The sequence below is a fragment of the Carlito syrichta genome, unplaced genomic scaffold (assembly GCF_000164805.1).
Source record: "Carlito syrichta isolate Samal-C Ts95f unplaced genomic scaffold, Tarsius_syrichta-2.0.1 Scaffold301954, whole genome shotgun sequence".
NCBI lineage: Eukaryota > Metazoa > Chordata > Mammalia > Primates > Tarsiidae > Carlito > Carlito syrichta.
This window is the reverse complement of record NW_007246050.1, coordinates 160,011-172,964: the sequence shown is the minus strand read 5'-3', so window position 1 is coordinate 172,964 and position 12,954 is coordinate 160,011. Positions and strand designations below refer to the sequence as shown.

At 51.7% G+C, this 12,954-nt stretch overlaps 1 protein-coding gene across 2 annotated transcripts in view; it reads left to right on the top strand.

Annotated features, from left to right (window-relative positions):
- The first annotated feature begins 1,520 nt into the window (after window positions 1-1,520).
- ESS2 (ess-2 splicing factor homolog) overlaps window positions 1,521-12,954 on the top strand; it is a 13,358-nt gene continuing 1,924 nt past the window's right edge. Inside the window, exons 1-9 of one of the 2 annotated variants that reach the window (XM_021711237.1) lie at window positions 1,521-1,730; window positions 2,740-2,908; window positions 3,001-3,096; window positions 5,654-5,823; window positions 5,939-6,056; window positions 6,388-6,521; window positions 7,328-7,430; window positions 8,241-8,350; window positions 12,235-12,350. In XM_021711237.1, coding sequence (XP_021566912.1) covers window positions 1,560-1,730; window positions 2,740-2,908; window positions 3,001-3,096; window positions 5,654-5,823; window positions 5,939-6,056; window positions 6,388-6,521; window positions 7,328-7,430; window positions 8,241-8,350; window positions 12,235-12,350 — 1,187 coding nt within the window. In that variant the 5' untranslated portion in view covers window positions 1,521-1,559. Of the gene's footprint in view, window positions 1,731-2,739; window positions 2,909-3,000; window positions 3,097-5,650; window positions 5,824-5,938; window positions 6,057-6,387; window positions 6,522-7,327; window positions 7,431-8,240; window positions 8,351-12,234; window positions 12,351-12,954 lie in introns of both variants that reach the window. The other variant, XM_021711236.1, reaches the window with a different exon arrangement.

Here is a 12,954-nt window from a genome sequence, read left to right as displayed (position 1 = left end):
GAGGCGGAAGGATCGCCGGAGCCTAGCAGGTCGAGGCTGCAGTGGCCGGGAGCTGCCACTGCACTCCAGTCTGGTTGACAGAGTGAGACCCCAACTCAAACAAAAACAATTTTTTTTTAAGATCATGGGGTCTCACTAGGTTGTCCAGGCTGGTCTTGAACTTCTGGGCTTAAGCAATCCTCCCATCTTGGCTTCGTAAAGTGCTAGGATCACAGGCATAAGTCACAGTGCCCGGTCTCTACTTTAATTCAGAATAAAGAGAAACATGCTCACAAGATCCTATACAGCTTGGTTCTGCCCCTCTGACATCTCACACCTCACTGCACTCTGTATCCAAAGGTCTTCTTTGGAACTTGCCTTGCTCTCTCCCGCCACCGATTGTCCCCTTTACTACTCCATGGACCTTTGCACATGGTCCTCCCTCTCCATCTGAACAATGCCTATTCATTTACGTCTTGGATCTCCAATCACTTTCTCCCCCACTGGGTCAAGATTCCCCAAGTTCAAATTCTTTTCTTGCACTGACATAGCTGCAATTGTACATCTGTTTGTGGGATATTCTACCTAGTGTATCTGTCTTTGCCACTGAAACGTCACCTCTATGATAGGACATACCACTGCGGAGTCCCCTGTGAATGACGATGACTACATGTTGTGAAAGCCAAAACTACTAAATCGTTCTGGGCAGAACTTACTTGCTTAACATAATTCACAACCTACTTTTGGGAAGAAATGCCTGAAAAGTGCTTAGGCAATTTTCTGGCCCACTTCAACAAGAATTAGCCCTCTTCTGGGAAGCCTGCTCTGGCATTCAGGGTGTAACAATGTTTAACCACACATTTATTTATCAAACCACTGTCTTGTTCTTGTATCTTTTGTTAGATAACGATTAAGAAAGGCTTGTTGTAGGGTTCTTTTCTTGTATAAAGTTTGAAATGTGAATATAAGTAAATTTTCTGGAAAGTGTGTTTTTGTTCATAATATCAAAGCAACACTGGGCGCAGGAGGCTCACGCCTGCAATCCCAGCACTTTGGGAGGTGGAGGCGAGGGGACTGCCTGAGTTCAGGGGTTCAAGACCAAATGGCAACTTGGCGAGACTTCCTCTCTACGCAAATCAGAATATTAGCCGGAGTGGTGTGCACAACTGTTGTTTCAGCTACTTGGAAGACTGACACGGAAGGATCATCTGAGCACAGCAGGTCGAGGCTGTGGTGGCCATGAGCGTGCTACTGCACTCCAGCCTGGGCGACAGAGTGCATGCTTTATGTTCTGAAGCAGACTTGAGAAAGGGAATTCTAAGGCCTTTGGACTCTGGACTCTAGAATTTCGGTTAGCATGAACATCCCCCAGATCTCTCATCACAGCGCCCCCTCGTGTCCCTCGCCCAGACACGCACGAACGGCCCGGGTCGGGACGAAGACTACAACTCCCATAAAGTCTGGCACCCGTAGTGACGTGACACCGAGCGTAGGCGCGCAGTTAAAAGGCACAGCTTTCGCATTGGCCAGTTGTGGGAGGCGCCTGCGCAGATGGTGCGGAGCAGCCCCTTGACCCCGTGATGCGCCTGCGCCGCACGAGCGGTCCTGGGCTAGCGATGGAAAGTCCTGCGGGGTCGGCCCGGACTCTGCTGCTCCCCGACGCGGCCGGGCCCCGGAGGAAGCGCGCGGCGGGGGAGGCCGGGGCTGGGACGAGCAAGCAGCGGGTCCTGGACGAGGAAGAATATATCGAGGTGCGGTCTCGGGGCGGACGCCGGGGACCACCGGTCCCTGCCTGCCCCGCGCTGCTGTCGGGTTCCTGCTCTCGGGTCCAGGCGCTTCGGTTCCCCCGCGACGTGGAGCAGCCGGAGTGTCTGCTGGTGGGGAGTGGACGTCCCGAGAGCCGAGTAGACAGCGCAGAGGGAGGCGTCTTTGAGGGGGGAGGAGGCTCCCGCAGTGTTGTTGGGGAGAGAGGACCAGGCTCTGTGTGTGTGTGAGATGGGGTCAGGGAAATAAGGCTTTCTGTTAGTGTGAGTGGGAGTTTGACAGACCGGAAAGATGGTGGCAGAGAGAACTTTCTAAAGAGCAGTAACGGCGAGTGGGAATGCCGGGGATCCCGGAAACGGGCTGCGGTCGTGGCGGCATCTCGAGTGAGTGAGCCTCTGTGCCCCCTTAAGGAGGGTGTTGGTCCCATAGCAAGCATGCAGGAGAAGGGCTTGGCCCGGGGGTTGGAGGAAGTCGATTTGTCTTTAGACAAGTTAAGTTTGGGACGCTTAGGGGATGTGCAGAAGAGGGTAACACTAGGGGACAGCTGGGTGCACAGATTTGCAGCCAGATCTGGCTGGAGGCACAGACTCTGGCATCTCAATCAGAGTCGGTGGTGACTGGCTGAAGTCACTCGGGAAAAGAGTTTCGATTGGAAGTAGAAAGTCATGAGTAGAATAAATTGGTAACACCGACGTCGGTTAGTCTGGAGCATAGCTGGAGCCAGCAAAGGAGAATGCCCAGTTTGTGAGGAGGGGAGAGAAGTGTTTCATGGACATCAGAGGAGCGGTCAGTAATGTTAAGACGTTGCCCCGTGGCTGCCATGTGGGATGTTCAACCTGGCTAGAGAGTGCCCCAAGCTCCCTCAAGCAAGCCACAGTCATTGGGGAAGGCAGAATTTGAAGGCGGTTCAGCAAGAGCCTTAGTATGTTCCACACTGGACTGTGAGTGAGGAGCAACCAGATGGTAGCTCCAACTTATTCTGATCTCATCTGACAGGGCCTCCAGACAGTCATACAGAGGGATTTCTTTCCTGATGTGGAGAAGCTGCAGGCACAGAAGGAGTACCTGGAGGCCGAGGAGAATGGAGACTTAGAACGGATGCGCCAGATCGCCATCAAATTTGGCTCCGCTCTGGGCAAGATGTCCCGAGAGCCCCCTCCACCCTGTAAGAGGACCCTGTGGGTGGCAGAGAGGGGAAAGCCTGCTGAACTGTTGCCTCAGACTCACTCTAGTCTCCGCCCTCCTCTCCTCCCCCAGATGTGACTCCAGCCACGTTTGAAACCCCTGAGGTGCACACAGGCACTGGAGTGGTGGGCCACAAAGCCAGGCCCCAGGGCCGAGGCCTGGAGGATGGTGAGAGCTCCCTCTTTGGGTCATACTGTTGGGATTACCTGGGAATCCTATTCTGTGAGGCCCTGAGGGCGTAGTCCACAGGGCAGCAGATCACATCTTGCCCCTAAGGGGACCCATGCCCGAGTAGCAACCTGTGAAGTCAGAGAGTACTGGTCTAGGAGGTAGAAGGTCTGGGTCCAGCTCCTAAATATGGCTCACCTCTGTGAACTGGGAATCTCACCACCTCTGTGGCTGTCCTGCTCGTTATGTGCCAGCTCCTGTTTGTTGTGTCCCAGCTCCTGCCCTGTGGGCATCATGGGCCTTGAAAGGCTCCTTTTCTGTGTCTCCTAAAGATGCTGCAAGCCTCTTTTTTCCTTCCATGTTGGTCACGTTCTCCAGACGTGCATAGCTCACTTTTCTTCCTTCGAGTCTCTGCTCAGATGTCACCGGTTCAGGAAAACCTTCCCTGACCTGCCAGTGTAAAAACATAATACCCCTGGAACTCTGTAACTTCCAGCCTGGCTTTGTTTTTTCACTGCAGGGCATAATATTTAAAAAGGCATTTTTGTGTGAATATTGTCTCTCTCCCTCATTAGCTTCCCTTCCACAAGACCAGGGACTTTGTCTTTCTTCCATATTAGGCTCTGCATCTGGAACAGCGTGTGGCGTGTTTTGGGCCTTTGACATGTAGAACAGATGAACAATTATCTTCTCATATGCATTTACTGGGGTTTAAGACACAGGTATATGTGGTAACATTCCAACTTCATTGAGGTAGTCTTTAGGAAAGAGCATTCTGAGTCCTGTTGAATGTAAGTATGACACACACTGTGGGACTTCTGTGGTCAGTCAATCTTTAGATCACTAGTAATATGTCAGTGTTACAGATACACTAGGTGCTATTTTTTGCCATGTTCTAGTCCATGGTATGCTGTACTAGTACACATGCATTGTGTATTCACAAATACGATGTTTTCTGCTTTACAATCCAAGTCTTTCTGCCATCAATACAATCCTTGGAGCTTGATATTCATTCTGTCTCTCTCTCTCTCTTTCTCTGTTTTTTTTTAGAGTTTGGGGTCTCACTCTGTCACTCAGACTGGAGTGCAGTAGCATGACCTTCTGGGCTCAGGTGATCCTTCTGCCTCAGCTTCCTGAGTAGCTGGTACTATAGGCATGCACCACTGTGCCTGACCAGTTGTTTATAGGAACATGGTCTTGCTCAAACTCCTGGGTTCAGGCAAGCCTCCTCCCTCAGCCTCCCAAGGTGCTGGTATTATAGGCATGAACCATAAACCTAGTGTTTTGTTCTCTATTAAAATGCAGCATGTGAATCATAAGGGAACTTGCAGATTTTTTTTTTTTTAGATTGGAGGTTTTGCTCTGTTACCCAGGCTGGAGTACAGTGGCATAATCATTGCTCACTGCAGCCTTTAATTCCTGGACTCAGGTGACCCTCTTGCCTCCGCCTCTTGAGTAGCTGGAATTACATATGCACAACATAGTTCTCAGCGTTTTAGGTTTTTTAAAATTTTTTTGTAGAGATGGGAGTCAGTATGTTGCCCAAGCTGGTCTCCAACTCCTGGCCTCAAGTGATCCTCCCACCTCGGCCTCCCAGAGTTCTGGGATTACAGGCATGAGCCACTGAACCCAACCTTTTAAAAAAGAAAACCTATATACCTTACATGCCAGTAAACACAGGAATCCTATCCATAATCTAAGTGGTAGGTACCATCATCGTTCACATTTACAAATGAAGAAACTAAGGCTCGGAAATGCAGTAACTTCTTTAGGTCTCAGATATGGTCAGTGGTAAACCCCAGGTCTTGAACTTGTAGCCATAGTGCTATGCGAACAGTCTAGCATGTAGCAGATGGTCAAGACTATCAGTAGAATGGAAGAGAAAGGTTTCCCTTAGACTGCTTCACTGACATGTCTACTGCCACATGCAGCATCAGGGTGCCACCCCGTGGAGGCGCCACTTTCTATGGTGATGGGTGGTGGCTGGTGATTGAGATTGTGTCCCAGTACCTGTGAGGGTCCATCCAGAGCACTAGGTCATATGGGATCCCTGGCATCAGGGCTAGCTGGCAGGTCTGGATGCTTAGATGACAACCACCTACCTGTAGTGTAAGTACCAGGAAGGGAATAACGGTTAGGGTAAAGACATCCCAGAAAGGGAGGGAGAGCCCTGAGGACTTTGGACGTAGATCCTAAGGCCTAACATGATTTTGGTGGGGCAGGAGCCTGCGTGTGACTGCAAACTTTTGTTCTAACACCTGCACTGCCCCAATCTGAATTGGCTCCCACACTTCCTTGGCTCCCAGCAGTTGGGCAGGTGTGTGCAAGGCACCACCTGAGCGCTCCCTGGGCAGCCAGGGTGGGTCAGTCCTGCCCCATGGGGAGACTTCTGGCACTGTGGACTCTAATGTACAGTATCCAGAACCAGGGGTGAGGAGTCTTCCCCTCTTGTAGGGTGGTGTGATGCCCTGGACTGGGTGTGCTGTTTCCCCTGACTACAAAGTGATTTTTATGCTGTTTGTGGCACTGTGTTCCCCCACCTGCGACCCCTGAGCAGCAGAGGCTGGAGAGGAGGAGGAGAAGGAGCCACTGCCCAGCCTGGATGTCTTCCTGAGCCGCTACACTAGTGAGGACAATGCCTCCTTCCAGGAGATCATGGAGGTGGCCAAGGAAAAGAACCGGGCACGCCATGCCTGGCTCTACCAGGCTGAAGAGGAGTTTGAGAAGGTGCCCTTAGGCGCAGGGGCAGAAGCATGCTCTGCTGGGGTTGGGGAACCCCAGGGCCATGGGCATGGTGTCCAGGGACATCTCTGACCATCACTTTTCCCGCATGTGATTGCAGAGGCAGAAAGATAACCTCGAACTCCCATCAGCAGAGCACCAAGCCATTGAGAGTAGCCAGGCCGGCGTGGAGACCTGGAAGTACAAGGCCAAGAACTCCCTCATGTACTATCCAGAGGGTGAGTGGGCAGGAAGGCTGCCAAATGGGAAGGCGTGGGGTGGAGCCACTTGTCAATCAGCCTTCAGGGTGTGTATATGCACCCCCTTGCAGTCTGGTTTCAAAGGGTTCCTTCCTGTCTCAGGTGGACAGGTCTGTGTGAAGTCAGTGTGGGAGTGAGGCCTTCCTCAGCTGTGTTCAGGGTCTGAGCTCAGCTCGGTGCTTCTGTTTGACTGGAAGTGACTTGGCTGAGGAGGAGCGAGCCTGCTTCTGCCCCTCAGGCTACTAGGCTGCTGGGCTGAGGTTGGGCCAGCCACCTGCAACATCTACTGTGTCTCTGATTCATGTGCCAGGTGTCTCTGATGAAGAGCAGCTGTTTAAGAAGCCCCGGCAGGTGATGCATAAGAACACACGCTTCCTCCGGGACCCCTACAGTCAGGCCCTGAGCAGGTGCCAGCTCCAGCAGGCGGCAGCCCTCAATGCCCAGGTGAGCTGGTGGGCCAGCCAGCTGGCACAGGGCCAGAAGTGGCAGGGCAGGGCTGGCAGGGAGCAGGCACAGACACTGCTGTCTCCTTGGGCTTGGTGAAGCTCAGTAGGCAGAAGTATTCAGGGCCCTGTGCAGGAGGGTCCTGCATCTTTTCTCGGCCTGTGTGGGCTTCCATTGGGCACTATCTTGGCTAGACACGTTCTCTGGGGCTAGATATGCGCTGGCTCCATTGATGGTAGGGTCATGACAGAAAAGAGGCTAACCAGCATATGCCCACATGCCAGGAGGGCTGTGGAGTAGACAGAAAGGTGGATAGGCAGAGAGGCCAGCAAGTGCCAGAGGGAATCTGGCCCCAGAGGGTGCACTGGGAGGCAGAGAGCAGAAGTTTTGGGGTCTGGGAGCGAGATGAGTGGGTACCCTCCGATTGTGACTGTGGTGGTCATGGGGTCCAGGGGAAGGAAGGAAGAGGTTAACGCATATGTCCTGTCATCAGCATCGTCCCCTGCAAGGGCCTGAAGTCAGCATCCTCTTAAAGGGGCCATGATGGGGTGCTGCTCAAGCTGAGTGCTCTGACGTTGCTCTGGATGAGAGGAAGGGGCTTCCGTTGCTTGGAAGGGAACTCTACAGGCCCTCAAGGTCTTTGTAGGGGTTGGGGTGGGCATCCTCCCTCTATTTCCCCAGGAAGGCTTCCAGTCTCGGAGGCCTGGCTTTGCACATGTTTCCAGTATGTTCTGTGCATCAGCGTATCAGCCAACTGGAAGAGTGGGCTCTAGCCCCCCTGATGCTAGCCTCTCTGCTTGTTTCAGCACAAACAGGGCAAGGTGGGCCCCGACGGCAAGGAGCTGATCCCCCAGGAGTCCCCCCGAGTGGGTGGATTTGGATTTGTTGCCACTCCTTCTCCTGCCCCTGGTGAGGAATGCACCTGCTGGCAAGCTGGCCTACCACTAGGGCTGCCTGAGAGGCGGTGGGCACATTAGTTGATCCTGGCCACTTCTGGCTCTCTAGCCAGTCTCCTCCATACCCTGTGTGGCTCCAGGTCTGGCACTATCTGTGCAAGGACAGGGCTGGATTCTGGGACCCTAGAGGCTGGGTACCCAGGCTGGTTGGGTCTGTGGATGGGCTGGACTCTCAGGCACACCTGACCTGAGATGCCCTAAGGCAATGTGTTGTGTTCTGGTCCTCACTGTGACACCAGTAGGTGGGATGTGTATACACAGACTTGTGTGTTACAGGTTTGAGGCCAGACAACACTCCAAGGTAGGAGGCTCTGGGCACCAAGCCCAAGTCTCCTCCCTCAGAAGGTGGGTGCCTGTGGGTGGTTGCGTGGTACATGGTGGGTGTTTGCCCTCCTGCACTCTCCAGTACTGGTTGGTGTCTCAGGCCGGGGTGTATGGGGGCACCGCAGGTTTGCCCTGGGTTAGGAGTTTGGATCCAAGGAAGACCCAAATGTCTCCTCCCTTGAGGTGGAGGAGGTCCTTCTGGAGGTTCCCCAGGCTAAGCACATGGCTACATGGGCCTGGACCTGCCTTAGGCCCGCTGTGACCTTGGGCTCAGAGGATGGAGGTACCAGGGTTCTAGAGTCCTTGGGAAGGAGGGGGGCTAGCTGCTGCTTTGATGTTAGCTGGGATGCAAATGGGGTGAGCTGGCTGAGGTGGGGAGGAGGGCCAGCATCTCCTTGGGTCCCCTGGCCTGAAGTGGCTGTGGGCTCTCTTTCTACAGGTATGAACGAGTCTCCGCTGATGACCTGGGGGGAGGTGGAGAACACACCTCTGAGAGTCGAAGGTTCAGAAACCCCCTATGTGGACAGGACACCAGGCCCAGCATTCAAGGTGAGTTGTGGTGAGGGGGGACTGGGTGGCATTCCTTGGACACCTATGAAGTCTTGAGTGCCTGTGGTTCAGGACTCAGAGCTAAGCATTGGGCCGACCAATTGGGCAGAGTGCTGGCACTTCTGAACATCAGGGCACTGAAGATAGGTATGGTTGATGAGTGTGTCTGTCACCGAGTTTTGAGGGAATGGGGACCGAGGTACCAAAGCAGGGAGTGGCCTGGGCCCCTCAAGGACCTAGAGACTGGAGCCTGTTCATAGATGAGACAGGACAGAAACAGAGAGACCAACTCTGGCTGCTCTGCAGACCTGAGGGCCATGGGATGTGGCCATATGCTTGCAAAGAAAGACTCTGCTTACAGAACACGATTAGGGGACATGCCAGATGAACGGCTCAAGCTGGGAGTAGTCAGGGTGGGTTGACTGCTAGTAGTCAGGGTAGGAGTGGTCAGGGTGGGCTCTGTGAGGCGCTGGCACAGGCCAGGGGAGGCTCTTCACGAGTCCAGTCAGATGGCAGGGCGTGTTGCAGTGGGCTCTGAGTGCCAGGTGAAGTGTGGAAGCTGGGTGGCACCTGGTCTGTGGACCCTGGGTGGCCCAGGGTAGCGCTGGTGGTCAAGTAGGGCCCCAGGGAGCCATGAGAAGGTGAGGTGCTCTGGTCTGCAGGGAGTTTGTTGGGGAAACTGAGTGACTGCTGTGGTTTGGAAAGGAAGAGAGGCCCCAACACTTAGGAGCCTGCATGTCCCTCTGTCATGGTGCTAGGCCTCTGCCTGTGCTGACTCTGAGTGCTGAGAGGTTGCAGGAGGCAGGGGCTTGAGTTGCTGCAGAGACCAAAGATGTGGGATTGCATCATCTGCTTTGGAAAAGAATAACGAGAATCAGGTAGAGAGTGTGGAGTGACATCGGAAGTCTGGATCAGTGCTGAGCAGGAGGTCATTTAGGGCCGGTTCCTTTACAGAATGCAGTGGAGCAACAAAAAAAATGTGTTACATATACACAATGGAATACTACGCAACCATAAAAAAGAACAAAATCATGAATTTCGCAGCAACCTGGATGGAGCTAGCGTCTATAATACTGAGTGACCTCTCACAGAAACAAAGACCTGAGTATCACACGTTCTCACTCATATAGTGGACCTTGATCATCCAACAAAATGCCATAAGGAAATGACTGACAGTGGTGGGAAACTATTGGGGCGGGGAGGGGAAGGGAGATGGGATTAATGGTAGTAAATATCTGTCTGGGGACGGGGAGACACCTCTTATCAACAAGGGTGCCTGAATGAAGTATATTTGTATACCTAACCCTTAACTGTACCCCACAATAGCATAATAAAAAAAAAAAGATTGATTATTAAAAAAAAAAAAAAAAAAAGAAGCCGGGCTTGGTGGCTCAGCCTGCAATCCCGCGCCTTTGGGAGGCTGAGGTGAGTGGATTGCCTGAGCCCGCGGGTTCGAGACCCGCCTGGGCGGCGAGACCTCATCTCTACAATAAATCAAAAAATCAGCCGGGCGTGGTAGCGCACGCCTGTAATTCTGGCTACTCGGAAGGCTGAGACGGAAGGATCGCCAGAGCCCAGCAGATCGAGGCTGTGGTGGCCGGGAGTGGCTGCTGCACTCCAATATGGGTGACAGAGTGAGACTCCAACTCTAAAAAAAAAAAAGAGATCACTTGGGAGGCACTAGGAATTTAGAAGTATAAATAACTTAGTTTTTTTTCTTAATGAGAGAAAGTAATTCATTTTTTTAAAAAACAAGATAATTTTCTATTAAAAATTAGGCTATTGGTAACTTTCAGGATAAGGCAGGGGGCAGGAGAGTGGCAGCCAAAGGGGTAGACATGGGGCGAGAGCGGGGGGCAGAGGGAGGAGCTGGGGAGAGGAGAGAGGGAGGAGAGCGAGCGTAACTTAGCTTTTGTAAAAAAAACCACAGACTCACACTGCAGACCTGCGAACACCTGCCAGGTGGCTGGCCTGAGAACGCTGTCCTGTCTCCAGCCTGGCACTGTGGGGTCTTCCCCTGAGTAGCCTGCAAGTGTAACATGCAGACAAAGCATGGGCAGAGTCTTTGGTTCTAAAATTTGCCTGCGACCAAGACAAACTTGAGAGAGGAGTAATGAAGAGGAAATAGTGCTGTCGTATGTGAAAGCACGTTATAAGGCTTAGAGCATTGGTCCTGGAACCTACAGGCCATGAGAACAGAAGCTCAGAAACAAACCGTAGACTAAGCAAGAATGTAGGGTCTACACCCATCTGCCCTATCACCTGATGTCAGTAGCTGTGAGTACCTACCCTCTGTGATGACGTGGGCAGACCACCACCCAACCACCTTAACAACCTGCCCCCATCAAGGGAATGTTTAAGAGCATTCAGCCTCGAACAGCTGGCCACTATTGCTTCGCTAAATTCTGGTGTGTCCACGTGGCTCTCTGAGGTATTGCTGCCATGTTTCTTAGCTTCGGCCCCCTCCCCTATCTCTCATGTACTTTCTAAATAAATTATATTTTCCAGTCGATGAAGAAGAAGAATGTAGGGTCTGATGAAGATGGCAGTTCAGATCACGCCCAGGAGCAGAGTATTTGGAAATAAAGCAAGGTAGGCCCTTGGTATTTAGAACAGAATGAATTCCTGAAAGGTGAAAAGCCTAACTATAAAAATAATACCAAAAAAAAAATAGGAGAAAATAGTGACAAATATTTAGTCTGATCTTAAGTTAGGAACAACTTTAAAAAAAAGTATATGTTATAGAGCTAGGGTATCACTACATTGCCCAGGCTGACCTTGAACTCCTGAAATCAAGTGATTCTCCTACCTCAGCCTACCCTCCTGTGCTGGGGTAACAGGCTTAAACCACGGCACCTAGTCAAGTTAGGAAGAACTTTCTAAGCATAAAATGAAAGGAAAGAAATCACAAAAGAATAGCTACATGAAAATGACAAACAAATACAGCAGAAAATGTCACAAATAAAACTCAAGCAAATAACTGAAAAGAAATTTTCATGGCATAGCTTAATGTACTTGACGCAGATGAAGCTTCCGTAAGTAACAACAAAAAAATACAACATGAGCACCTTGAGAGAAAAGTAGGCTATGACCACATGTGGAAAGTTCTTGGAAAACAATTCAGCAGGTCAAGACAAAGATGTTAGCTTTAGTGATTCAGGGAAGCAAATTAAAACAAGACACTCATTTTCTTTCTTTTTTTTAAATTTTTCTTTTAAAGATAAGAACAATTCTGGGTTGGGTATACAAATAGTCATTGTACAGATAATGTTTGGACCTCACTTTGGTCTCCACTTTTCACCTGTTTTGAGATCAGGTACCGTTATTGATGGAGTGTCCTCCTCCCTTGGTATTTTACCACTACTGGCAATTCCTTTCTTATAGTATTTTGATAATTGTTCATATCTCGCGACTTATAAGCAAGAACATGTGGTACTAGTTCTTTGTTTATGTGATCCATCCAAGTTGCTGCAAAGTTCATACATTTGTCTTTCTTTATGGCTGTGTAATATTCCATTGTGTATACGTACCATTTTTTTTTTCACCCAGTCCATTTTCGATGGGCAGCACAGTTGGTTCTATGTTTTCTGCTATTGCAAATAATGCTGCTCTGATCATGCATGTGAGACACTCATTTTCTAAAAGACTGTCAGAGGCTCATGATTTGGAAGTCCTGGCTTTGGGAGGAACATGAGAACAGGCAAAGAGTGCCTGGCTCTGCTTAGGTCCGCAGGTCAGGCGAGGTAGGGTGGCTTTTAGGGGAGGTGACAGTGGGTCATTGGGATCATGGAGGCTGGTGTCCACGGCAGCAGTTCTCTGTGTTAGAAACTGCATGGCTTATGGTGGGGCCAACACAGACCACCCACACACCTACTGCCTTGTAGATCTTGGAGCCAGGCCGCAGGGAGCGTCTGGGGCTGAAGATGGCCAATGAGGCCGCTGCCAAGAACCGGGCCAAGAAGCAAGAGGCCTTGCGGAGAGTGACAGAGAACCTGGCCAGGTGAGGGCAGCCTGACCTGTGGCGGGTGGGAGGGTGTCTCTGTCAGGCTCCCACTCACCCCCCACCCCACCCAGAAGTATGGATGCTGGGGAATCTGCAGCAGGTGTAGCGCGTGGTTGTATGTGGACCAGGACGTTGGCCCCGCCTTCTGTTTTTTTTCCCTTACATCCTCCTTGGCCTGTCCCCAAGAGGCAGTTTTAGGCCTGGAGTCCCACTGTGAGCTCCTGTCAGCCCTATGGAGAGATGTCATCATTTTCTTGGGAGAGGGGTGGGGACTCCAACTCTTAGAGGTCTGGGGACTGCAACTCTTAGAGGTCTGGGCGTCTACCTCAGTCCCATAACCACGAGCAGCACCACCACTTGGCCTCACTATGCCAGGCCATCCAGTGCTGTCCACCTCAGGTCAGAATGACCACATGTCTGCCCATGCTCTGCTGAAGGAGTCCCTGATGCTGGCAGCACCTAGCCCACCTAACCCTGCCTCTCTTGCCCGTTCTTCCACCCCAGCCTCACCCCCAGAGGACTGAGCCCAGCTATGTCCCCGGCCCTTCAGCGCCTCGTGAGCAGGACAGCCAGCAAGTACACGGACCGGGCCCTGCGGGCC